This window comes from Salmo salar, chromosome ssa14 (assembly GCF_905237065.1).
Source record: "Salmo salar chromosome ssa14, Ssal_v3.1, whole genome shotgun sequence".
Taxonomy (NCBI): Eukaryota; Metazoa; Chordata; class Actinopteri; order Salmoniformes; family Salmonidae; genus Salmo; species Salmo salar.
Window position 1 is genome coordinate 20,820,139 of NC_059455.1, and position 27,100 is coordinate 20,847,238.

General features: G+C 42.2%; 1 gene segment (V, D, J or C); it reads left to right on the top strand.

The window, feature by feature from the left end:
- The first annotated feature begins 23,472 nt into the window (after positions 1 to 23,472).
- LOC106569094 (T cell receptor alpha variable 38-1-like) lies at positions 23,473 to 24,206 on the top strand. The segment is given in 2 exon segments: positions 23,473 to 23,647; positions 23,827 to 24,206. Coding segments are annotated over 2 exon segments (525 nt in total).
- The last annotated feature ends 2,894 nt before the right edge of the window (positions 24,207 to 27,100 follow it).

Below are 27,100 nucleotides of genomic sequence, written 5' to 3' on the forward strand. Positions count from 1 at the left end.
TTTGAACGAAAACAACGACTCCCAGTCGGAATATTATCGCTTTTTTATGAGAAAAATCGCATAAAAATTGATTTTAACCTGTTGGGGATAGGGGGCAGTATTTGCACGGCTGGATAAAAAAACGTACCCGATTTAATCTGGTTACTACACCTGCCCAGTAACTAGAATATGCATATAATAATTGGCTTTGGATAGAAACCACCCTAAAGTTTCTAAAACTGTTTGAATGGTGTCTGTGAGTATAACAGAACTCCTATGGCAGGCCAAAACCTGAGAAGATTTCAAGCAGGAAGTGGCCTGTCTGAGAAGTAGTGTTTCATCTTGGCTCTTTTTATTGAAGACTCAGGATCTGTGCAATAACGTGACACTTCCTACGTCTTCCATAGGGTCTCAGAGCCCGGGAAAACGTTGAACGATATCGAGGCAGGCTCTGGCTGAAACACTTTATCGCTTTTGGCAAGTGGCCACTCAGAGTACTATGGGCTTAGGCGCGTGCCCGCTTCGACCGAATGCTTTGTTTTCCTTTGTCTGTTTATCTAAACGCAGATTCCCGGTCGGAATATTATCGCTTTTTTATGAGAAAAATTGCATAAAAATTGATTTTAAACAGCGGTTGACATGCTTCGAAGTACGGTAATGGAACATTTAGAATTCTTTTGTCACGAATTGCGCCATGCTCGTCACCCTTTTTTAGCCTTTAGGACAGTGTCTAGAACGCACGAACAAAACGCCGCTGTTTGGATATAACGATGGATTATTTTGGACCAAACCAACATTTGTTATTGAAGTAGAAGTCCTGGGAGTGCATTCTGACGAAGACAACAAAGGTAAGAACATTTTTCTTATAGTAAATCTGACTTTGATGAGTGCTAAACCTGCTGGCTTTCTAAATAGCTAGCCCTGTGATGCCGGGCTATCTACTGAGAATATTGCAAAATGTGCTTTCACCGAAAAGCTATTTTAAAATCGGACATATCGAGTGCATAGAGGAGTTCTGTATCTATAATTCTTAAAATAATTGTTCTGCTTTTTGTGAACGTTTATCGTGAGTAATTTAGTAAATTCACCGGCAGTGTTCGGTGGGAATGCTAGTCACATGCTAGTCACATGCTAATGTAAAAAGCTGGTTTTTGATATAAATATGAACTTGATTGAACAGAACATGCATGTATTGTGTAACATAATGTCCTAGGGTTGTCATCTGATGAAGATCATCAAAGGTTAGTGCTACATTTAGCTGTGGTTTGGGTTTATGTGACATTATATGCTAGCTTGAAAAATGGGTGTCTGATTATTTCTGGCTGGGTAGTCTGCTGACATAATCTAATGTTTTGCTTTCGTTGTAAAGACTTTTTGAAATCGGACAGTGTGGTTAGATTAACGAGAGTCTTATCTTTAAAATGGTGTAAAATAGTTATATTTTTGAAAAATTGAAGTAATAGCATATCTAAGGATTTGAATAACGCGCCACAGGATTCAACTGGCTGTTGAGTAGCTGGGACGCAAGCGTCCCACCTAGCCCATAGAGGTTAAACAGCGTTTGACATGCTTCGAAGTACGGTAATGGAATATTTTGAATTTTTTTGTCACGATACGCGCCGGGCGCGTCACCCTTCGTTACCCTTCGGATAGTGTCTTGAACGCATGAACAAAATGCCGCTATTTGGATATAACTATGGATTATTTGGAACCAAAACAACATTGGGTGATGAAGTAGAAGTCCTGGGAGTGCATTCTGACGAAGAACAGCAAAGGTAATCCAATTTTTCTTATAGTAAATCTGAGTTTGGTGAGTACCAAACTTGCTGGGTGTCAAAATAGCTAGCCATGATGGCCGGGCTATCTACTCAGAATATTGCAAAATGTGCTTTCACCGAAAAGCTATTTTAAAATCGGACACCGCGATTGCATAAAGGAGTTCTGTATCTATAATTCTTAAAATCATTGTTATGTTTTTTGTGAACGTTTATCGTGAGTAATTTAGCAAATTCACCGGAAGTGTTCGGGGGCGAATGCTAGTTCTGAATGTCACATGCTAATGTAAAAAGCTGTTTTTTGATATAAATATGAACTTGATTGAACAAAACATGCATGTATTGTTTAGCATAATGTCCTAGGAGTGTCATCTGATGAAGATCATCAACGGTTAGTGCTGCATTTAGCTGTGGTTTTGTTTTTTGTGACATTATATGCTAGCTGGAAAAATGGGTGTCTGATTATTTCTGGCTGGGTACTCTGCTGACATAATCTAATGTTTTGCTTTCGCTGTAAATCCTTTTTGAAATCGGACAGTGTGGTTAGATAAAGGAGAGTCTGTCTTTAAAATAGTGTAAAATAGTCATATGTTTGAAAAATGGAAGTTTTCGGATTTTCGAGGAGTTTGTATTTCGCGCCACGCCAATCATTGGATATTGGAGCAGGTGTTCCGCTAGCGGAACGTCTTGATGTATTAACATCACAGAATTGTGGTCACACCTGGTCTGTGTGCAATCGAGTGTGTCTCTGTCTTGCTATATAATGCACTGTGAGAAAGATGTATTCTTTACTCTTCAATCAACAGTCTTCAATTCCACTTAGACAGTGTCGGTGAGTATAACAGAACTCATATGGCAGGCAAAAACCTGAGAAAATTCCAAGCAGGAAGTGGCCTGTCTGAGAATTTGTAGTTCTTCTTTTGATTCTCTATCGAAACTACAGTATCTGTGGGGTCACGTTGCACTTTAAGGCTTCCATTGGCTCTCTAAAGCCTTCAGAAAGTGGATTGAGGCATCTCCTGTCTCTGGGCAGAGTATAGCAGCTCAGTTTCTCAGTGGTCTGCCTGGTGACAAAGAGATTGGATATGTGCGTTCACGCGACCATGCTGTTTTTTCTTTTCCTCTTTGAATGAATACACTATTGATTTTAAACAGCGTTTGACATGCTTCTAAGTACGGTAATGGAACATTTAGATTTTTTTTGTCTCGAAATTCGCTCGCGCGTTACCCTTTGGATAGTGACCTGAACGCACGAACAAAACGGAGGTATTTGGACATAACTATGGATTATTTGGAACAAAAACAACATTTCTTGTGGAAGTAATGTAATGAGACCCCTCCTGTCTCAGCCTCCAGTATTTATGCTGCAGTAGTTTATGTGTCGGGCGGCTAGGGTCAGTCTGTCACATCTGGAGTATTTCTCTTGTCTTTTCCGGTGTCCTGTGTGAATTTAAATATGCTCTCTCTAATTCTCTCTTTCTCTTTCTTTCTTTCTTTCTTTCTTTCTTTCTTTCTTTCTTTCTTTCTTTCTTTCTTTCTTTCTTTCTTTATTTCTTTCTTTCTTTCTTTCTTTCTCTCTCTTGGAGGACCTGAGCCCTAGGACCATGCCTCAGGACTACCTGGCTTGATGACTCCTTGCTGTCCCCAGTTCACCTGGCCGTGCTGCTGCTCCAGTTCCAACTGTTCTGCCTGCAGCTATGGAACCCTGACCTGTTCACCGGACGTGCTACCTGTCCCAGACCTGTTGTCCCAGACCTGCTGGAACCCTGACCTATTCACCGGACGTGCTACCTGTCCCAGACCTGCTGTTTTCAACTCTCTAGAGACAGCTGGAGCGGTAGAGATACTCTCAAAGATCGGCTATGAAAAGCCAACTGACACTTACTCTTGTCTTACTGACTTGTTGCACTCTCGACAACTACTATGATTATTATTATTATTTGACAATGCTGGTCATTTATGAACATTTGAACATCTAGGCCATGTGCTGTTATAATCTCCACCCGGCACAGCCAGAAGAGGACTGGCCACCCCTCATAGCCTGGTTCCTCTCTAGGTTTCTTCCTAGGTTTTGGCCTTTCTAGGGAGTTTTTCCTAGCCACCGTGCTTCTACACCTGCATTGCTTGCTGTTTGGGGTTTTAGGCTGGGTTTCTGTACAGCACTTTGAGATATCAGCTGTTGTAAGAAGGGCTATATAAATACATTTGTTTTGATTTGATTTGAAGTAGCAGTCCTGGGAGTGCATTCTGACGAAGATCAGTGAAGATAATACAATTTTTCTAATACTAATTCTGAGTTTAGTATGGCCTGAACTTGGCGGGTGTCGAAATAGCTCGCCGTGATGGCTGAGCTATGTACGCAGAATATTGCAAAATGTGCTTTCGCCGAAAAGCTATTTTAAAATCTGACATAGCGATTGCATAAAGGAGTTCTGTATCTATAATTCTTAAAATAATTGTTATGTATTTTGTCAATGATTATGATGAGTAATTTAGTAAATTCACCGGAAGTTTTTGGTGGGAATACATTTTCTGAACATCACACGCCAATGTAAAAAGCTGTTTTTTGATATAAATATGAACTTGATTGAACAAAACATGCATGTATTGTATAACATAATGTCCTAGGAGTGTCATCTGATGAAGATCATCAAAGGTTAGTGCTTCATTTATGTCACGGTTGTCGTTGGGAATGGAGGACCAAAACGCAGCAGGAATGTGGATGCTCATCTTGTATTTTATTTTAAATAAAGAGAACACAAAATAACAAAACGACGAAGAACTCACAAACAACCAAACAGTCTTGTAAGGCTCACACACGCAAAACAAGAGACAATCTCCCACCAACAGTAAACCAAACAATTACCCATATATAGGACTCTCAATCAGAGGCAACGAGAAAGCACCTGCCTCCAATTGAGAGTCCAACCCCCCATTAACCTAAACATAGAAATACAACCAACTATACTAAACATAGAAATACATAAACAAGGAACAGTGCCCAAAAACCCCGGAATACATAAATCAAATACCCTTCTCCAAAAACACCACCCCGAACCACATAAAACAAATACCCTCTGCCACGTCCTGACCAAACTACAATAACAAATAACCCTTATCCTGGTCAGGACGTGACAATTTAGATGTGTTTTGGGCTTTTGTGACATTATATGCTAGCTTGGAAAATGGCTGTGTGATTATTTTTGGCTATGTACTCTCCTAACATAATCTAATGTTTTGCTTTCGCTGTAAAGCCTTTTTTAAATCGGACAATGTGGTTAGATTAACGAGAGTCTTATCTTTAAAATGGTGTAAAATAGTCATATGCATTTTTGAGGTTTTTGTATTTCGCGCCACGCTGTTCCACTGGTTGTTGAATAGAGTGGGACGGTCACGTCCCAACTAGCCCAGAGAGGTTAAGCAAATCCTTAACCTTTTAGCTAACCCTTCCCCTAATCCTAACCTTAACCCTTTAACCTAACTCCTAACCCTAACCCCTAATCTAGCTAATGTTAGTCAGCTAGCTAACGTTGGTGTTAGTCACCTAGTCACCTACTGTAGCTAACAACTGCCACAACAAATTGGATTTCTTAACATAACATACATTTACAAATTCATAACATATTGTATATTTTGCAAATTCTTGGCATATTTTACGTTTTCAAATTCGTAGCATAATATATGAAATGTAATTATTAGCATATCTTCAAAATGGATGATTGACATCCACAAATTAGTACATAGCATACAAAATTGTAACATACAATACTAAATGGAATGGTTAGAATTTACTTACAGGATAATACGAAATTCTCTGAGACGAGGTTGTAAATGTAGACGTAGATTTACGGGGTGGCAGGTTAGTGGTTAGAGCGTTGGGCCAGTAACCAAAAGGTTGCTGGATTGAATCCCCGAGCTGCCAAGGTAAAAATCTGTCATTCTGCCCCTGAGCAAGGCAGTTAACCCAGTGTTCATAGGCTGCCATTGTAAATTAAATTGTTCTTATTTGACTTGCCTAGTTAAATATAAATGGTAAGAGACATTAAAATTTCATTACATTATCTCACGGATTAGAAAATATACCATTGTTTTATTTTTAGAGTTGTTACTTATATGAATTTAGAAGTGTTACTAATTTTAAAAAACTATACTCAGTATCGTGAACAGGATAATGGAAAAGCCAGCACAAGGAGGCCACATTACCAAGTAAGTTTTGCTATCTACTCTAAAATGACTTGTTTACAGTATTTGAACATTCCGTCTATGCTGTGCTGCATGGTCACGCCTGTGCTGCTACAAAGACAGAAACCAAGAGAGCACACCAGTTTCTATATTGTAATATCAGTTTGACTTGCTCGTTTTATCCTATGATAATTATGGGACATTGGCTGTGGGCCTCTGTTATTCTTGCTGCACTTATCTGTGGTAGGATATGGCTCTCATGATCTTTTTCTCAATACCCTGATGTTACTGGAATCCTGACATTTTTCACAAAGTTATTCTTCTTTGTTTCCAGAGTGCAGAGGAGCAGACGGTGTAACTCAGTCAAAAAGAGAAGTGACTGCTTATGAAGGAAGGAGAAGACGTGTCTCTCAACTGTGAATATAACACCAGTTTATCAGCTCCATCTCTCTTCTGGTACATTCAATCCAGAAATTATTACCCTGAATATGTTTTGTGGAAGGATGTCATTGGACCAGGGATATGATAAAATCAAGGGTAGATTTGATGCCCATCTAAATTCCATCACCAAATCAGTCCCCTTGACCATCCAGAGGTTGCAGTTGTCTGACTGCTGTGTACCACTGTGCTCTGAGGCCCACTGTGACAACAGGATATACAGCCCACCTACAAAAACTAGTGCATCTTTGGCACTAGTGAAGAAAATATGCAAGCCGTAGTTCTGTGGTGGGTGTGATGTTAGCAGGGCTGTACACCTCACACAGTGACACACAGAAGAACATTTCAGACGAGAGTGAATGAGAAACATCAGTCTGAAGATGGAGAAATCAATCAGTGTATTGATCATTCTGATTATGAGTACAGGTAAACAATACCTAAACATTTGAACTCCTTGCATCCTCATAATCAGATTATTCAATTATGGTATTGGTAGTAAAACAACTTTTGATGAAGTAAAGTTATTGTGAAAAAGTGGAAAAAGCATGTGTTTTAATCAACTTCATTATCTATTTTTTTCTATGCAGGAATGGTATCTGGAGATAGTGTGACTCCTGACAAGGAGGAGTACACCCCCACTGAGGGATCATCAGTGACTCTGAGCTGTACATATAAAACAAGAAGCAATTATATTTACCTTTACTGGTACCGGCATTATTCTAACCAGGCTCCTCAGTTTCTACTGTATAAAGGTGCTGGATCATGGAGCTCTGAAGAACATATCCCTGATAAGAGATATAAATCCACAACATCCTCGACATCAACTGAACTGGTCATAACAAGCCTAACCCTGGCAGACACAGCTCTCTACTACTGTGCTCTCAGGGATTATACCCAGTGATACAAAGTCTATAAGATGCTGTACAAAAACATGCACACCAAAAATGCTTTGTTGCGGTGGGGAACATAATTAAACATCAAACACAATTTGATATCATAATGGCAGAGGTTTAGATCAGAGAAATGTGGTCACACCTTTGCAATCACCAGGTGGTCTAGTGATTCTCTGTCTTCATATTCAATGAGCTGTGAGAAAGATATATTATTCACTCTTCAGTTGTCTTCAATGCCACTTAGACAGGTATTTTGATATTGGTTGGAAAAGCACTTAGGCAGACATTGAGATCAGAGAATTGTGGTCACACCTGTGCAATATTATTATTTATTGTTGGCCCTCCTCACAATTCACACTGGCTTGGTGGTGTAGTATGACAGCACCGATCCCGAGGAAGTTAAGATCACAGAATTGTGGTCACACCTGGTCTGTGTGCAATCTAGTGTTTCGCTGTCTCCTATATAATGCACTGTGAGAAAGATGTATTCCTAACTCTTCAATCAACAGTCTTCAATTCCACTTAGATAGTTTTATAGCGGTTGGAAAAGCACTTGGGAATATGACAGTGTAACAATGTTATTGCTTATAGTTTCCACTCCTCACAATTCACACTGCTTGGTTGTGAAGCATGAAAGTCAACCTGAAGGGGGCAACCTAACAAAGCACACACACCCCTGAATCAGAGGATGCCATACAGACAGACACCGCCCCATGGTCTACTACTGCATGTAATACAGAACAACATGAAGCATCAACAGTAGGACAGAGGGTGTCAAAGCTCTGTGATAGAGAGATCAGCATTGTTCTGCTCCTTACCTTTTCCACTTCAAACTGACTGACTAGTCATGAGAAATTGGCTGATCCTGCATGTTCTGGCTGCATGCTGCTTTGGTATAACATCACTCTGTTCACCTGTCTCTTTCTGTGCATTTGTTCATTTTCTTTATATACATTATTATTACATTTTGTGAAGATTTATTTATCTTTCTTTTCAGGGTGCAGAGCAGAAGAGAATGTAACACAGCCAACAGAAGATGTAATGGTCGTAGAAGAACAACCAACAACACTCACTTGTCTATTTGATACAACTTCTCAATCACCATATCTGTTCTGGTACAAACAACTAGCAAATGGCAAGCCCATGTTAATGCTGAGAAGGGATACGTTTGGAGTTGGGGAAACCGCTACTGAGTTCAAGGACAGATTTAATGCCCGTCTGAATGTCACAGCAAAGTCAGTCCCCTTGACGATCCAGAGGGTGCATCTGTCTGACTCTGCTGTGTACTACTGTGCTCTGAGGCCCACTGAGACAACATGATATACAGCCCCCTTACAGAAACTATAGGTTTCACATGTTTCCATAGAAACATACAGTACCACTGAAAAGTTGGGACAAAAGCACAATATGTATTTCAATATACTTTGTGTACAGAAGTAAACCTGAATAAGATACTCTGTAGGCTACACAAGTGTTTATACATTAATTATAATATGTGTACGTTTTCACAACAAACCAAGAAAATAAGTTTATCATACTCACTTCATGGAACATTCATGTAATTGAAAATTGCTCTAGGCTTTTAATTTTATGTGAGCTAGACATAAGCTTTTCACTTTGGCTAATGTACTGCAAAGAGTGCTTATATCTAATACTGATGAGGTAATATTGACTCATACATTTCTTTACAATCTTCCCTGTCTCTGAACAGGCTCCTTCGTGATTTATGTCAGTTGATGGTGATACACAGGCTGAGATGGACATGGAAGAGAGAGAGAGGATCTCTACCTCTTACTGTAACTCACAGTCACTCTCAGTGTGTTCTGTATAACCATGGTACTCTTGTCTGATCATCTGGCTGGTTCTTGATGTATTCTGCTTTGGTATGACGGAACCTTTTCTCTCATTGGTTTATATAATCATCATCTATCTCATTTTTAAATATTTCGTTATCACTCACTTTATCTTTGTTTGTCTTCCAGAGTGTACAGGAGACCATGTTCAACAGCAACCAGGAGGTGTGATTGTTATAGAAGGAGGACTGGTAACACTGAGTTGTCAATATAAAACCACTGCTACTAATGCATATCTATATTGGTACAAACAAGAAGCAAATGACTTCCCTACACATATGTTGAGATGTTATTCTTTTGGATCTGGAGAAAATGCTGCCTGGTTCAAGAAAGGATTCAACGTAAGTCTAAATACCAAGACACAATCAGTCCCCTTGACGATTAAGAGGTTGCAGCTATCTGACTCTGCTGTGTCCTACTGTACTCTGAGGACCTCTGTGACAACAGGATATACAGCCCCCTTACAAAAACTCTGTATGTGCACGTGGATGTGTGTGTACAGTACTGTGACGACCCTCCCAATGTGCTGAAGTCTTTCTCTTTACTCTTGTTTTCCTTAATAGGATTTCCGTGGGCGGAGCTGGACGGGTCATCAGGGGAATGGGACACACCTGGGCTCGGGTGTGCCCTGGGGATAAATACACCTTCCCCCATTCATTGAGGAGACTCTCTCCCTGCAGACACGCTGTTGGATTTTGGTTGTGGCATTTTTTTGTGGCTGTTTTGTTTGTTTGCTTTGGCACCTTTCAACACCCCTCATTAATACATGCATGCAACCACTCACTTACACTACACACACCATTGTTACTTGTTTATTGTTTACTTCAGTTAATAAATATGTTTTGTTATTCCTTGATCTCCACGTTGTCTCCCTTTTTGTTACGGGCTATGAGCCGGTTCGTGACAAGTACTTTGTGTTGTGTGCCGTTTTTTAAGTCAAGGGGAGGTGTTATATAATTGAAGTAGAGGTAAGGAAATGCCTGTTATAGCTGACAGTGAGAAACCAGAGTCATTCTGTCATAACTATACTTGTGTTCACTCTTTTGTCACGTACGTCATAATAACGTATCGTTCCACAGCTTTATTATATGTAAAACTTAACCAGACAAACTATAAACAAAATAACAAACCGTGACGACAGAGGTGCAACATGCACTAACTCAAAATAATCTCACACAAACACAGGTGGGAAAAACAACCACTTAAATATGATCCCCAATTAGAGACAACGATGACCAACTGCCTCTAATTGGGAATCATACAAAAACCCCAACATAGAAAAAAGAAAAACTAGATAAACCCCCCAGTCACGCCCTGACCTACACTACCATAGAAAATAAGAGCTCTCTATGGTCAGGACGTGACATTTTCACTGTGTTAAATAATACTTACCAGCATGTTACTGGGATCAATATTAAAATGAACACTGGTGGGTGAGTTTGATGCTATTTGTCATATCCAATCATTGTGAATGAAGACTGGAGTCACATTACTGTGAAGGCAATTTTGTCAATTTTGAATACACTTGACTGAATAATGATTTGAATTGTATGATAATTTCCTGATAATAATTCCTGTTTTCATAAATGTTTACAGGTGGCAGTCATGGGAATGACATCACTCCAACAACAGATAAGGTGTTTGGGTTGGAGAGTGATGTCATAAATCTGTCCTGTAACTACTCCTCTGCTAGTACTCTCCAGTGGTATCATCAGTACCCTGGATCACCTCCCATCTTCCTCCTCCTCACTGGAGTGTCCTCAAACCCCTCTGTAGTGAAAGCTAAACCTGAGGACCCTCGACTGTCTGTTAAACTGAATGATGAGAGAACCCATGTGGACCTGGAGATCTCCTCTGCTGAAGTGTTAGACTCTACTCTGTACTACTGTGCCCTGGAGCCCACAATGAAAGAAAACCCAGACACACTGTACAAAATTCTAAACTGAAACACTGACATCCCCTAAGAGAAACACTTTTATTATTAGGTTACCTTCAGTAGACAAAAAATATACATGTAGGCTGGAAATGAACAGTGAGTTATTTTCAATAAACAATAATAAAATGTTGAAACAAATGAAAAAGTGACCGAAACTAATTTGGTCATCTGAATATGTTGCAGATGTATACTGTAGATTCTAGATATGAAGATGAAATCAAAAAGACCTGCGAATGAATGAATTGCCTCATGTTTAACACATTACAATTTTACAGATCTGCCCTTCAAGCAATGTTTTCCCGTATGACATCACCGTAGACAGGTCAGGTCCTTCTGCCAACTCTGTGCCCTAAAATCAAGAAAATACATGGAGATACAGTGAGGAAAAAAGTATTTGATCCCCTGCTGATTTTGTACGTTTGCCCACTGACAAAGAAATCATTAGTCTATAATTTTAATGGTAGGTTTATTTGAACAGTGCGAGACAGAATAACAACAAAAGAATCCAGAAAAACGCATGTCAAAAATGTTATAAATTGATTTGCATTTTAAGGAGGGAAATAAGTATTTGACCCCCTCTCAATCAGAAAGATTTCTGGCTCCCAGGTGTCTTTTATACAGGTAACGAGCTGAGATTAGGAGCACACTCTTAAAAGGAGTGCTCCTAATCTCAGTTTGTTACCTGTATAAAAGATACCTGTCCACAGAAGCATTCAACCAATCAGATTTCAAAGTCCCCACCATGGCCAAGACCAAAGAGCTCTCCAAGGATGTCAGGGAGAAGATTGTAAACCTACACAAGGCTGGAATTGGCTATCAGACCATCGCCAAGCAGCTTGGTGAGAAGGTGACAACAGTTGGTGCGATTATTTGCAAATGGAAGACACAAAAGAACAGTCACTCTCCCTCGACCTGGGGCTCCATGCAAGATCTCACCTCGTGGAGTTGCAATGATCATGAGAACAGTGAGGAATCAGCCCAGAACTACACAGGAGCATCTTGTCAATGATCTCAAGGCAGCTGGGACCATAGTCACCAAGAAAACAATTGGTAACACACTATGCCATGAAGGACTGAAATCCTGCAGCACCCGCAAGGTCCCCCTGCTCAAGACAGCACATATACATGCCCGTCTGAAGTTTGCCAATGAACATCTGAATGATTCAGTGGACAACTGGGTGAAAGTGTTGTGGTCAGATGAGACCAAAATGGAGCTCTTTGGCATCAACTCAACTCGTCGTGTTGGGAGGTGGAGGAATGCTGCCTATGACCCCAAGAACACCATCCCCACTGTCAAACATGGAGGTGGAAACATTATGCTTTGGGGGTGTTTTTCTGCTAAGGGGACAGGACAACTTCACCGCATCAAAGGGACGATGGACTTGTCAAATCTTGGGTGAGAACATCCTTCCCTCAGCCAGGGCATTGAAAATGGGTCGTGGATGGGTATTCCAGCATGACAATGACCCAAAACACACGGCCAAGGCAACAAAGGAGTGGCTCAAGAAGAAGCACATTAAGGTCCTGGAGTGGCCTAGCCAGTCTCCAGACCTTAATCCCATAGAAAATCTGTGGAGGGAGATGAAGGTTCCAGTTGCCAAACGTCAGCCTCGAAACCTTAATGACTTGGAGAAGATCTGCAAAGAGGAGTGGGTCAAAATCCCTCCTGAGATGTGTGCAAACCTGGTGGCCAACTACAAGAAACGTGTGACCTCTGTGATTGCCAACAAGGGTTTTGCCACCAAGTACTAAGTCATGTTTTGCAGAGGGGTCAAATACTTATTTCCCTCATTAAAATGCAAATCAATTTATAACATTTTTGACATGCTTTTTTCTGGATTTTTTTGTTGTTATTCTGTCTCTCACTGTTCAAATAAACCTACCATTAAAATGATAGACTGATCATTTCTTTGTCAGTGGGCAAACATACAAGATCAGCAGGGGATCAAATACTTTTTCCCCTCACTGTAGATGAGCAGATGATGATGTGCAAGTAGAAATACTGGTGTGCAAAAGAGCAGCAAAGTAAATAAAAACAATATGGGGATGAGGTAGGTAGATTGGGTGGGCTATTTACAGATGGACTATGTACAGCTGCAGCGATCGGTTAGCTGATGTTTATTGTTAGTGAGGGAAATATTAGTCTCCAGATTCAGCGATTTTTGCAATTCGTTCCAGTCAATGGCAGCAGAGAACTGGAAGGAAAGGCGGCCAAAGGACGTGTTGGCTTTGGGGATGGCCAGTAAAATATACCTGCTAGAGTGCATGCTACGGGTGGGTGTTGTTATCGTGACCAGTGAGCTGAGATTTTTTAAATGTATTTTTATTTCACCTTTATTTAACCAGGTAAGCTAGTTGAGAACAAGTTCTCATTTACAACTGCGACCTGGCCAAGATAAAGCAAAGCAGTGCGACAGAAACAACAACACAGAGTTACATGGAATAAACAAGCATACAGTCAACGCAATAGAAAAAAAAGAAAGTCTATATACATATATGAGGTATGGCAATAAATAGGCCATAGTAGCAAAGTAATTACAATTTAGCAGATTAACACTGGAGTGACAGATGAGCAGATGATGATGAGCAGATGATGGTGTGTAAGTAGTGATACTGGTGTGCAAAAGAGCAGCAAAGTAAATAAAAACAATATGGGGATGAGGTAGGTAGATTGGGTGGGCTATTTACAGATGGACTATGTACAGCTGCAGCAATCGGTTAGCTGCTCAGATAGTTGATGTTTAAAGTTAGTGAGGGAAATGTAAGTCTCCAGCTTCAGCGATTTTTGCAATTCGTTCCAGTCACTGGCAGCAGAGAACTGGAAGGAAAGGCGGCCAAAGGAGGTGTTGGCTTTGGGGATGACAAGTGAGATATACCTGCTGGTGCCCGTGCTATGGGTGGGTGTTGTTATCGTGACCAGTGAGCTGAGATAAGGGCGGAGCTTTACCTAGCATAGACTTGTAGATGACCTGGAGCCATTGGGTCTGGCGACGAATATGTAGCGAGGACCAGCCGACTAGAGCATACAGGTCGCAGTGGTGGGTGGTATAAGGCGCTTTGGTAACAAAACGCATGGCACTGTGATAGACTGCATCCAATTTGCTGAGTAGAGGTATTGGAAGCTATTTTGTAGATGACATCCCCGAAGTCGAGGATCGGTAGGATAGTCAGTTTTACTAGGGTAAGTTTGGCGGCGTGAGTGAAGGAGGCTTTGTTGCGAAATAGAAAGCCAATTCTAGATTTGATTTTGGATTGGAGATGTTTGATATGAGTCTGGAAGGAGAGTTTACAGTCTAGCCAGACACCTAGGTATTTGTAGTTGTCCACGTATTCTAGGTCAGAACCGTCCAGAGTAGTGATGCTAGTCGGTCGGGCGGGTGTGGGCAGTGAACAGTTGAAAAGCATGCATTTGGTTTTGCTAGCGTTTAAGAGCAATTGGAGGCCACAGAAGGAGTGTTGTATGGCATTGAAGCTCGTTTGGACATTAGTTAACTTCTTACATCTAGGGGTTCCGCTAGCGGAAGGCTTTACAGCGAAAGCAAAACATTAGATTATGTCAGGAGAGTACATAGCCAAAAATAATCACACAGCCATTTTCCAAGCAAGCATATATGTCACAAAAACCCAAAACACAGCTAAATGAAGCACTAACCTTTGATGATCTTCATCAGATGACACTCCTAGGACATTATGTTATACAAAACATGCAAAAACAAAACAATCAAGTTCATATTTATATCAAAAAACAGCTTTTTACATTGGCGTGTGATGTTCAGAAAATGTTTTCCCACCGAAAACTTCCGGTGAATTTACTAAATTACTCATCATAAACGTTGACAAAATACATACATTATTTTAAGAATTATAGATACAGAACTCCTTTATGCAATCGCTGTGTCAGATTTTAAAATAGCTTTTCGGCGAAAGCACATTTTGCAATATTCTGAGTACATAGCTCAGCCATCACGGCTAGCTATTTTGACACCCGCCAACTTCGGGGCACACTAAACTCAGAATTAGTATTAGAAAAATTGTATTACCTGTGCTGATCTTCGTCAGAATGCACTCCCAGGACTGCTACTTCCACAAGAAATGTTGTTTTTGTTCCAAGTAATCTATAGTTATGTCCAAATACCTCCGTTTTGTTCGTGCGTTCAGGTCACTATCCAAAGGGTAACGAGCGAGCGCAATTCAAGACAAAAAAATTCAAAATGTTCCATTACCGTACTTAGAAGCATGTCAAACGCTATTTAACCTGTTATGGCTAGGGGGCAGTATTTTCACAGCTGGATAAAAAACGTAGCCGATTTAATCTGATTATTACTCCTGCCCAGAAACTAGAATATGCATGTAATTATTAGCTTTGGATAGAAAACACTCCAAAGTTTCTAAAACTGTTTGAATGGTGTCTGTGAGTATAACAGAACTCATTTGGCAGGCCAAAACCTGAGAAGATTCTGTACAGGAAGTACCCTGTCTGACCATTTCTTCCCCTTCTTGATTATCTCTATCCATTACAAAGGATCTCTGCTGTTACGTGACACTTCCTACGGCTTCCATGGGCGCTCAGAGCCCGGTAAAAAGCTGAATGACCTAATTCAAAGCCCTGGCTGAAACACACGAGCGCTTTTGCTAAGTGGTCTATCAGAGGACAAAGGGCTTATGCTCGTGCACTGGCCGCCCCCGTCTTTCTGTTTTTCCCTCTATTTACCGAAACGCAGATTCCCGGTCGGAATATTATCGCTTTTCTACGAGATAAATTGCATAAAAATTGATTTTAAACAGCGGTTGACATGCTTCGAAGTACGGTAATGGAATATTTAGAATTTTTTTGTCACGAAATGCGCCATATGCGCGACCCTGATTTACCATTTCGGATAGTGTCTGGAACGCACGAACAAAACGCCGCTGTTTGGATATAACGATGGATTATTTGGGACCAAACCAACATTTGTTATTGAAGTACAAGTCCTGGGAGTGCATTCTGATGAAGAACAGAAAAGGTAATAACATTTTTCTAATAGTAAATCTGATTTTGGTGAAGGCTAAACTTGCCGGGTGTCTAAATAGCTAGCCCGTGATGGCTGGGCTATGTACTTAGAATATTGCAAAATGTGCTTTCACCAAAAAGCTATTTTAAAATCGGACATATCGAGTGCATAGAGGAGTTCTGTATCTATAATTCTTAAAATAATTATGCTTTTTGTTTTAGACAGTTTTAGAAACTTCAGAGTATTTTCTATCCAAATCTACTAATATTATGCAAATATTTGACTCTGGGCCCGAGAAGTAGGCCGTTTATTTTGGGTATGTTTTTCATCCGGCCATGAAAATACTGCCCCCTATAGCGAAGAGGTTAACACAGTGTCCAAAGAAGGGCCAGATGTATATAGAATGGTGTCGTCTGCGTAGAGGTGGATCAGGGAATCACCCGCAGCAAGAGCGACATTGTTGATATACACAGAAAAAAAGAGTCAGCCTGATAATTGAACCCTGTGGTACCCCCATAGCGACTGCCAGAGGTCCGGACAACAGGCCCTCCGATTTTACACACTGATCTCTGTCTGCGAAGTAGTTGGTGAACCAAGCGAGGCAGTCATTTGAGAAACCAAGGCTATTGAGTCTGCCGATAAGAATACGGTGATTGACAGAGTCGAAAGCCTTGGCCATGTCGATGAAGACGGCTGCACAGTACTGTCTTTTATCGATGGCGGTTATGATATCATTTAGTACCTTGAGCGTGGCTGAGGTGCACCCGTGACCAGCTCTGAAACCGGATTTCACAGCGGAGAAGGTACGGTGGGATTCGAAATGGTCAGTGATCTGTTTATTAACTTGGCTTTCAAAGACTTTAGAAAGGCAGGGCAGGATGGATATAGGTCTGTAACAGTTTGGGTCTAGAGTGTCACCCCCTTTGAAGAGGGGGATGACCGCGGCAGCTTTCCAATCTTTAGGGATCTCCGACTAAATGAAAGAGAGGTTGAACAGACTGGTAATAGGGGTTGCAACAATGGCGGTAGATCATTTTAGAAAGAGAGGGTCCTGATTGTCTAGCCCAGCTGATTTGTACCGGTCCAGGTTTTGAAGCTCTTTCAGAACATCTGCGATCTGGATTTGGGTGAAGGAGAAGCTGGGGAGGCTCGGGCAAGTAGCTGCGAGGGGTGCGGAGCTGTTGGCCGGGGTTGGGGTAGCCAGGAGGAAATCATGGCCAGCCGTAGAGAAATGCTTATTGAAATTTTCGATTATCATGGATTTATTGGTGGTGACCGTGTCACCTAGCGTCAGTGCAGTGGGCAGCTGGGAGGAGGTGCTCTTGTTCTCCATGTACATTACAGTGTCTCAAAACTTTTTGGAGTTAGAGCTACAGGATGCAATTTTCTGTTTGAAAAAGCTAGCCTTTGCTTTCCTGACTGACTGTGTGTATTGGTTTCTGACTTCCCTGAACAGTTGCATATCGCGGGGACTATTCGATGCTATTGATGTCCGCCACAGGATGTTTTTGTGCTGGTCAAGGGCAGTCAGGTCTGGAGTGAACCAAGGGCTATATCTGGTCTTAGTTCTACATTTTTTTGAAAGGGGCATTCTTATTTAAGATGGTGAGGAAATTACTTTTAAAGAACGATCAGGCATCCTCGACTGACGGGATGAGATCAATATCCTTCCAGGATACCTGGGCCAGGTCGATTAGAAAGGCCTGCTCGCAGAAATGTTTTAGGGAGCGTTTGACAGTGATGAGGTGTGTTCGTTTGACCGCGGACCATAGCGGATGCAGGCAATGAGGCAGTGATCGCTGAGATCCTGATTGAAAACAGCAGAGGTGTATTTGGAGGGCAAGTTGGTCAGGATAATATCTATGTTTATGGATTTAGGATTGTACCTGGTGGTTTCCTTGATAATTTGTGTGAGATTGAGGGCATCTAGCTAGATTGTAGGACTGCTGGGGTGTTAAGCATATCCCAGTTTAGGTCACCTAACAGAACGAACTCTGAAGATAGATGGGGGGCAATCAATTTACTCTCTCTTGTAACTACACCCTCTTCTATGGTGTCAACAATATCCCGAATCTGCACCACAGTTACTGGTTATGGAGTATGTGGATATTACACCAGGGTCCACTCTAAATTGTGACTAAAAGGCCAAACATGTGAATCTGGAGATCTTCTCTGCTGAAGTAACATACTCTGCTATGTACTACTGTGCTCTGAGACACAAAGTGACAGGAAAACCAGAGACACTGTACAAAAACCTAGAACATCTGATTACGGAGAGAAAGTTATCAACAGGCAGTAGAATGAAGATGTCCTAAACACTAAGCCCCTCTATTCTACCCATAACTCTAACCCTAACTTCATGTCAAGATCAGTTATTAATTTCAAACTGTTTTCTTCATATTGAAGTATAACATGAATGGAGAAGCACTGCATCAAATACCCTAGTTTCATACTCCTAATTAACCTTACACCTCTGAAGACTCTAGTCACTTCCAATGCCAGTCAGGAGAACTAGTATTTGATCTCTCAACACTCAAAAGCAAATCTATTTCTAATAATGATACAATAGTTCCATCTAGTGTTCAACATTCTGCCCAACAAGGTGAAAACTTGACAATGCTTGTATTTTCAAGGGTAAGTTACTGGTGAGAGTCCATAGGTGTCAGTAAAGTATCATCAATTTGCTCCTATTCTTTTAAATGACGCATGCAGCATGTCAACACTACAGGTGTCTGTGTTGTAGAATAATTTCCCCCACAAACAGAATTTATATTTATTATGTTTTAACCCTTTCTTGTCACAATTGCATGTTATTGTTGTGCTTCTTGTATTCACAATTTGCAATGATTTTACACATTAAACAAAAGCTTAAACACAACATACAACAATTTCAAAGCTTTTTCCAGTTCATATAAGGAAATCAGTCAGTTGAAATACATTCATAAGGCCCTAATCTATGGATTTCACATGACTGGGAATACAGATATGCATCTGTCGGTCAAAGATACCTTAAAAAGAAAGTAGGATCAGAAAACCAGTCAGTATCTGGTGTGACAGGGATTAGGATCATGGTTGCATCCAGGGTCAGTCATTGGTTTCAATAATAAATCCAATCATCAGTTGACTTGACTACTGTTTTACAAATCTATATATATTTGATGTCGGTGCCCCCACGGAAATCTAATGAGCATAATAAAAAAATCCCCATGAAAATCTGTCAGTTTAAGCTAGTGATATGTTTTTTTTTCTTCATTGGATGCATCTGTGGTGCATTGGATGTGTCTGCAGTGAAAGGTGACAGAGCTAGAACGATGTTTGTCAGACCATGAGACATCCCAATAATCGTTCTTCTCACGAAATCATCTGTTGCGTCCGAACGGCCTACAAACTACTATGACCCCTCTATGGAAAGATGAGACTCTGGAGAACACAATGGTGTTGTCCGTTTTAATCTTTGACCCACACAAGCGTCTTGGGACAGCCTATCTGCCGACTTCTGTCTGTAGCGCCAGAACAGTTTGGGCTACACACTAATATAACCCTTCCGTAGAAAGGTGAGAACTCGTAAATTATTGTGAGACTCCGTAAAACGTATATGTCGGTTGTTTTGGTCTAGGATGCCCACAGGCCTCAAGCCTCGTCTGATGGTCCCACGGTACCGGTTGAAAAAATAAATAGAAGTATATATGGAGACTTTGTAGTGCCAAAAAACATGTAAAAAACAACATAAAGTGTTTCCAGATCTTTTGTATTTCTCTCAGATATCGGACAGACACTTCAGAAAAACGTCCTTTTGATTTAGTTGACGGACTACTGTATATTATGTTCCATGTAGTGAATGTGTTATTCAATGAATTTGTATGGTCTAATTGCAGCAAGACCAAAGAAAACATTTCATCAAAATGTTTTTGTCTTATACTTTTATATTACTTCAAGGGGTCTTAAAATTCAAAATCAAATAGCTAAATATAGCTTTCTATGACTTTCTAAAAACAATTCCACGTCGCTTAGTACAACCCCCTCCCTCAGATAAGACAGAGCTTAGACTGTAGAGCATATTAATGCATAGTAAGGATAACTATTTGTGGCATTGGGCAGCATAGCCCAGGTCTACGTTGGACTGATCCATAGGCTTGTCACGTCCTGACCATAGTGAGTGTTATTTTCTATGGTAGAATTGGTCAGGGCGTGACAGGGGGTGTTTGTCTGGGTTTTGTATGTCTATGTTTTGGTTCTAGGTTTGCATTTCTATGTTGGTGGTGTTTGGCATGACCTCCAATTAGAGGCAGCAGGTTGTCGTTGTCTCTAATTGGATGTCCTATTTAAGTTAGGTTTGTCCCACAGGTGTTTGTGGGTGATTGTTCTTCATGAGGTTATTGTTCCTCCAGAGTCACGGTTTGTTGTTTTGTATATACCTGTAATGTTTTACGATGGCATTCAGTTTCATTGATTTAATAAAACATGTGGAACTACGAAAATGCTGTATCTTGGTCCGCTCCTTCAAACTGTTGTGACAGAATCACCCACCAAAGAAGGACCAAGCAACGTAAGAGGGAGCAGCAGGAGGAATGGACATGGGAGCAGATATTGGACGGCAAGGGATCCTGGACATGGGAGGAGATCCAGAAGGGATGGAATCGCCGTACATGGGAAGAAGTGGAGGAAGCAAGAGCAGAGCGGTGACGAGAGGAGGCTCTAAATGCACCTAAAGGCAAGACTGAGTGGCAGCCCCAAAAAATGTTTAGGGGGGGGCACAAGGGGAGTTGGGCAGAGTCAGGATGGAGTCCTGAGACAACTTCCCGGGCTTACTATGAGGAGCAAGTGATGGAGCAGAACACGTATTGTGCGGTGACACGCACTGTGTCGTCAGGGCGCATACAAAGGCCAGTGCGAACTGTGCCCGCACCCCGCAGTGATCGAGCGGAGTTGAGTATCCAGCCAGGGCGGGTTGTGCAGGCCGTGCGCTCCAGACCTCCAGTGCGCCTCCAAGACCCAGTGTACCCTGTGCCTGCTCCGCGCACTCTACCTCCAGTGCCCGTCACCGCCCCCGCACTAGCCCAGGAGTACCAGCCTGGCACCTCCTAAAAGCGCCTCCAGTGCGTGGCCCCACAACATCGGTTCCTGCTCCCCGCACTAACCTGAAGGTGTGTGTGACTAGCCTGGCGCCTCCTATGCCAGCCCCAAGTAGCAGACCTCCAGTTCGCCACCAAAGCCCGGTAAGGCGCCGGTGCCTGCTCCCGTCCGTGAGACCAGTTCAGCGCCTCTACTCAATGATGGTCAATGGTCCGACGTCTCCAGCATTAATCCATGGCCCGGAGCATCCAGTGATGATCCATGGACTGGAGCCTCAAGTGATGATCCATGGCCCGGAGCCCGTAGGGATGATCCAAGGCACAAAGCCTCCAGTGATGATCCATTGCACGAAGCCTCCAGTGATGATCCATGGCACGAAGCCTCCAGTGATGATCCATGGCACGAAGCCTCCAGTGATGATCCATGGCACAGAGCCTCCAGTGATGATCCATGGCACAGAGCCTCCAGTGATGATCCATGGCACAGAGCCTCCAGTGATGATCCATGGCACAGAGCCTCCAGTGATGATCCATGGCACAGAGCCTCCAGTGATGATCCATGGTACAGAGCCTCCAGTGATGATCCATGACGCGGAACCAGTAGTGATGACCCATGGCACGGAGCCTGCAGCGAAGGTCCCCAGTCCGGAACCTACAGAGACGTTCCTCAGCCCGGAGCATCCAGCGACGCTCCTCAGCCCGGAGCCTCCAGCGACGCTCCTCAGCCCGGAGCCTCCAGCGACGCTCCTCAGCCCGGAGCCTCCAGCGACGCTCCTCAGTCCGGAGCCTCCAGCGACGCTCCTCAGTCCGGAGCCTCCAGCGACGCTCCTCAGTCCGGAGCCTCCAGCGACGCCTCCCAGTCCGGAGCCTCCAGGGACGCCTCCCAGTCTGGAGCCTCCAGCGACGCCCCCCCAACCCCGAGTCATCAGCGGCGGCCTGCAGCCCCGAGTCATCAGCGGCGGTCTGCAGCCCAGAATCATCAGCGGCGATCTGCAGCCTGGAGTCATCAGCGGCGGTTGGTGGTCCGAAGAATCCGACAATGACCCATGGTATGGTTCCCCCAGTCATACAGAAGCGGGGGGGGATCAGCGGGCAGTGGGGTTACCACGCCAGGAACCAAAGCCGCCGCCATAGACAGTTGTCACCCACCCTACCCTCCCTTTGAGTTGTGTTTTTTAGGTGTGGTCGGAGTCCGCACCTTTGGGGGGGGTACTGTCACGTCCTGACCATAGTGAGTGTTATTTTCTATGGTAGAATAGGTCAGGGCGTGACAGGGGGTGTTTGTCTGGGTTTTGTATGTCTGTTTTGGTTCTAGGTTTGCATTTCTATGTTGGTGGTGTTTGGCATGACCTCCAATTAGAGGCAGCAGGTTGTCATTGTCTCTAATTGGAGGTCCTATTTAAGTTAGGTTTGTCCCACAGGTGTTTGTGGGTGATTGTTCTTTGTGAGGTTATTGTTCCTCCAGCGTCACGGTTTGTTGTTTTGTATATACTTGTAATGTTTAATGGTTGCATTCGGTTTCACTGATTTAATAAAACATGTGGAACTACTAAAACGCTGCATCTTGGTCCGCTCCTTCAAACTGTTGTGACAAGGCTACTGTGGACTGTGCCTTTCTTTCTGATTTTGTTGCAAATCCTCAGTGGATATAAGATTTTATTATATTTGTCAGATGACCTCAATTTGGCCTGAACAGAAAATATATTTCTTCAAACCCCATAACAACTGCCAAATAATAATTTTTAAACGGAGATAACATTATTTAAACAAGATATTTCATGGTTCCAAATATATCAAATTTAACTAGGAATCCCTCTTGCTGTTTAACTAAATAATTGAATATACAATAAGCTTCTCCCCTACTGCAAAGCCCCTACAGTGGATGGAACATAAAGTCTGTATCAATCTATTCTTCCTCTGTACTTGAATCACAATGGCACATTGGATCAGGAGTACTTTACTTATCCTGGCTGCATGCTATTTTGGTAAGAAATAGTGCTTCACCTTTCTACACTCTCATTCTATGAACCTTAGCATATTATGTATTATAAAACCCCCAAATATATTTTTTCAGATTGCAAAGGTGAGGCTGTTGACCAGCAGAGTGGACATGTTACTGCCCTTGAAGGAGGACTGGTAACCTCTTCTGATACATCCAGTTAACTTCTATGGGCTAGGTGGGACATATTTTTTTCAAAATTCTCAATACTGCCCCCTAGCCCCAACAGGTTAACTAGGAACTCTCCTCAGTATGTCCTGAGAAGAGATCGTTAGAAAGAAGGGAGCAATAGCGATGAGTTCCAGGGGGGGTTGATTCCAGGCTGAATTTCACATCTTTCTCTGTAGAGTGCTTGTCTCAGGATTCTCAATGTTTGACAACGCACAAAAAGAGGAGGAGAGAAGGATTTCATGGTGTCATCATGGCATAGCTACATCAGAGTTGTTTTACTATTCTCCCATTGGTCTCACAGTAGCAGACATGGGACCCTGGCTGAGTAATTTACTGATTCTTGCTGCATGCTGTTATGGTATTATAATATTTATTTTTTTGTAATTTGTTTACTGCCTTTGCTCGAATCCCTTTCTTTTTTCAAACATATTTTTCATTACAATGCTATCACTATTTAATTCATCCATTTTTATTCACTCAAATATGTTGCTTGATTATTTTCTCCCTAATACAAATGCGTATTACATTATTTTCCAGAATGCAGAGGAGAAGACTCAGTCATTCAGCCACCAGGAGATGTGATCACTACAGAGGGAGAACAGGTCACACTGGACTGTCAATTTGATGCAGTTAATATGAAGGGTCTCTACCTGTTCTGGTACAAGCATGAAGTAAACGGCTTCCCAGAGTTCATGCTGGGACGTTTTCCTTTTGGAAGTAAAAATGCAACTGAGTTCAAGGATAGATTTGACGCCCATCTCGATGCAGACTCCAAGTCAGTCCCCTTGACGATCCAGAGGTTGCAGCTCTCTGACTCTGCTGTGTACTACTGTGCTCTGAGGCCCACTGTGACAACAGGATATACAGCCTCATTACAAAAACTATTTGATAGTGTGATGTAAGACTCTTAGAGAGCCTAGTGGAAGCTCCTCCTCAATGCTTCATAAGGTAGAGTTAAAGAAGTGGTGACACATACTTGTGTGTTTGCTCTCTCCTTACCTACCCATCTCACTGCAGACATGGAATCTTGGTTGAAGAAAATTCTGATTCTTTCTGCATTTTGTTGGGGTATGATAACTATTTTTTGATTTCCTTACTGCCATTGTTTTAATTATCCCTTTATGTTGTGAAAATAGAGAAAGTTGCTCACTCTACATGCTCCCAATGATTTAATGGGTATAAATCATCAAACACCCTTTATTTTTTCAACTTATATAATTTCTCTCCAGAATGCAGAGGAGACAGAGTATTACAGCCCAAAGGAGTTGAGACGGCTACTGAAGGAGGACAAATAACACTTGTCTGTCTTTATGAAACAGATGATTCAAGTCCATATCTATTCTGGTACAAACAGGGAACAAACGACTACCCCAAGTCTATACTTATGCGGTTCAAATTTGGAACTGTGGACAATGCTACTGATTTCAAGGAGAGATTTCATGCTGATCTAGATGCCAACTCCAAATCAGTCCCCTTGACGATCCAGAGGGTGCAGCTGTCTGACTCTGCTGTGTACTACTGTGCTCTGAAGCCCACTGTGACAACAGGATATACAACCCCTTTACAAAAACATACTGAGCTACACAATGACAATACACCTGTCTGTACAGTTGATAAGAGAATTATCTAATAAAGGTAAATGAATCAATAAACCATGATGAATTATTAGTCATACAGCATGGTTAATGAATAATCAATGTAATGATCAATGTAGGGATCGATTGGTCTGATTAGTTCCGGAAAGTCCAGGAACCACTGGAGAGGGAAAGAAATGTGTGTGTATGCAATTAGTATAGAGTCAATGGCAGATGGTAAAGGGAGTAACTCTTCAAAGAGTTCCTAACCTTGAAGGAAAGGAACAGGCTGAGCCAGTGATAAACAGCGTGAGAAGTCAATGGGGGTTGCAGGTTACCAACAGATTGTGTGTAAATGTATGTGCGTAAGCAAGCAAGAACTATATAATGACTGTTTTGTTATCCTGACGCCAGAACGTTCTCATGAATAAAGCTACAGAAACCTTTTGCAGAAAGCTGAGTCCTTGCATAATTATTTTAACCCATTGTCTTACAAACCTTGGGCATTAGTCAAGGCAAATTGATTATTGATTATTATCATCAAGATATAAAATCCCTTTAACAACCGTATACAACACCACTTTGAAATTGACAGTAACCTTCTCACTACCTCCTTGATACTACCAAGACTAGTGGTAGCAGATGATGATAATCATAGTTTTTATGTCAATAAAGCTACCTCTTCCAATTCAGCTTTAAATGTCAGCCTAGTCTCATAGACTAGACTTAACATAGTACATGTAAATCCGGGACTCTCAAATTAGGACTCTAGTCACCTAGCTAACATCAGCCACAGCAAATTGGAATTCGTAACATATCATACAATATGTTATGAATTTGCAAAACATACAATATGTTATGAATTTGCAAAATGTATGTTTTGCAAATTCGTCTCATAGACTATACTTAACATAGTAAATGTAAATCCTGGACCCTCAAATTAGCATGAAATGTTATGTTTGGTATGGTTACATAAGACAGAAAGTTACTTAACCTGTTATGGCTAGGGGGCAGTATTTTCACGGCTGGATAAAAAACGTACCCGATTTAATCTGATTATTAGTCCTGCCCAGAAACTAGAATATGCATATAATTATTAGCTTTGGATAGAAAACACTTCAAAGTTTATAAAACTGTTTGAATGGTGTCTGTGAGTATAACAGAACTCATTTGGCAGGCCAAAACGTGAGAAGATTCTGTACAGGAAGTACCCTGTCTGACCATTTCTTGAACTTCTTTGCCATCTCTATCCATTACAAAGGATCTCTGCTCTAACGTGACACTTCCTACGTCTTCCATAGGCTCTCAGAGCCCGGGAAAAACCTGAATGTCGTCATTCCAGCCCCAGGCTGAAACACATTATCGCCTTTCTCAAGTGGCCGATCAAGGGACTGTGGGCTTAGGCGCGTGCACTGGCCGCCCCCGTCTTTGTGTTTTTTCCTCTGTTTACCGAAAAGGAGATTCCCGGTCGGAATATTATCGCTTTTTTACGAGATAAATTGCATAAAAATGTATTTTAAACAGCGGTTGACATGCTTCGAAGTACGGTAATGGAATATTTAGATTTTTTTTGTCACGAAATGCGCCATGCGCGCGACCCTGATTTACCATTTCGGATAGTTTCTGGAACGCACGAACAAAACGCCGCTATTCGGATATAACGATGGATTATTTTGGACCAAACCAACAGGTCTCACCGGACTGGGGAACGTCGCTGGAGGCTCCGGACTGGGGGACGTCACCGGAAGCTCTGGACTGGGAAGACACACTGGAGGCCTAATGCGTGGGGCTGGCACAGGTGGCGCAAGACTGGTAACACGCACCTCAGGGTGAGTGCGAGGAGCAGGAACAGGACACACCAGACTGGGCAGGAGCACTAGAGACCTGATGCGTGGGGCTGGCACAGTTGGCGCCAGACTGGTGACACGCACCTCACGGTAAGCGCGAGGAGTTGGCTCAGGTCTCCAACCTGACTCTGCCAATCTCCCCGTGTGCCCCCCCAAAAAATTAATTGTGGGCTGCCTCTCGTGCTTCCCTCGTTGCCGTGCTCTCGCTGCCTCCACCTGTTCCCATGGGAGGCGCTTCTCTCCTGCCCCTAATTCCTCCAAAGCCCTGGATATACTCCTCCTTATCTCCTCAAAAGTCCACTGGTCCATACCACGCTGCTTGGTCATATTGTGGTGGGAGATTCTGTCACGGCTGTTGTAGGAAGGAGTGGACCAAAGTGCAGCGTGTGT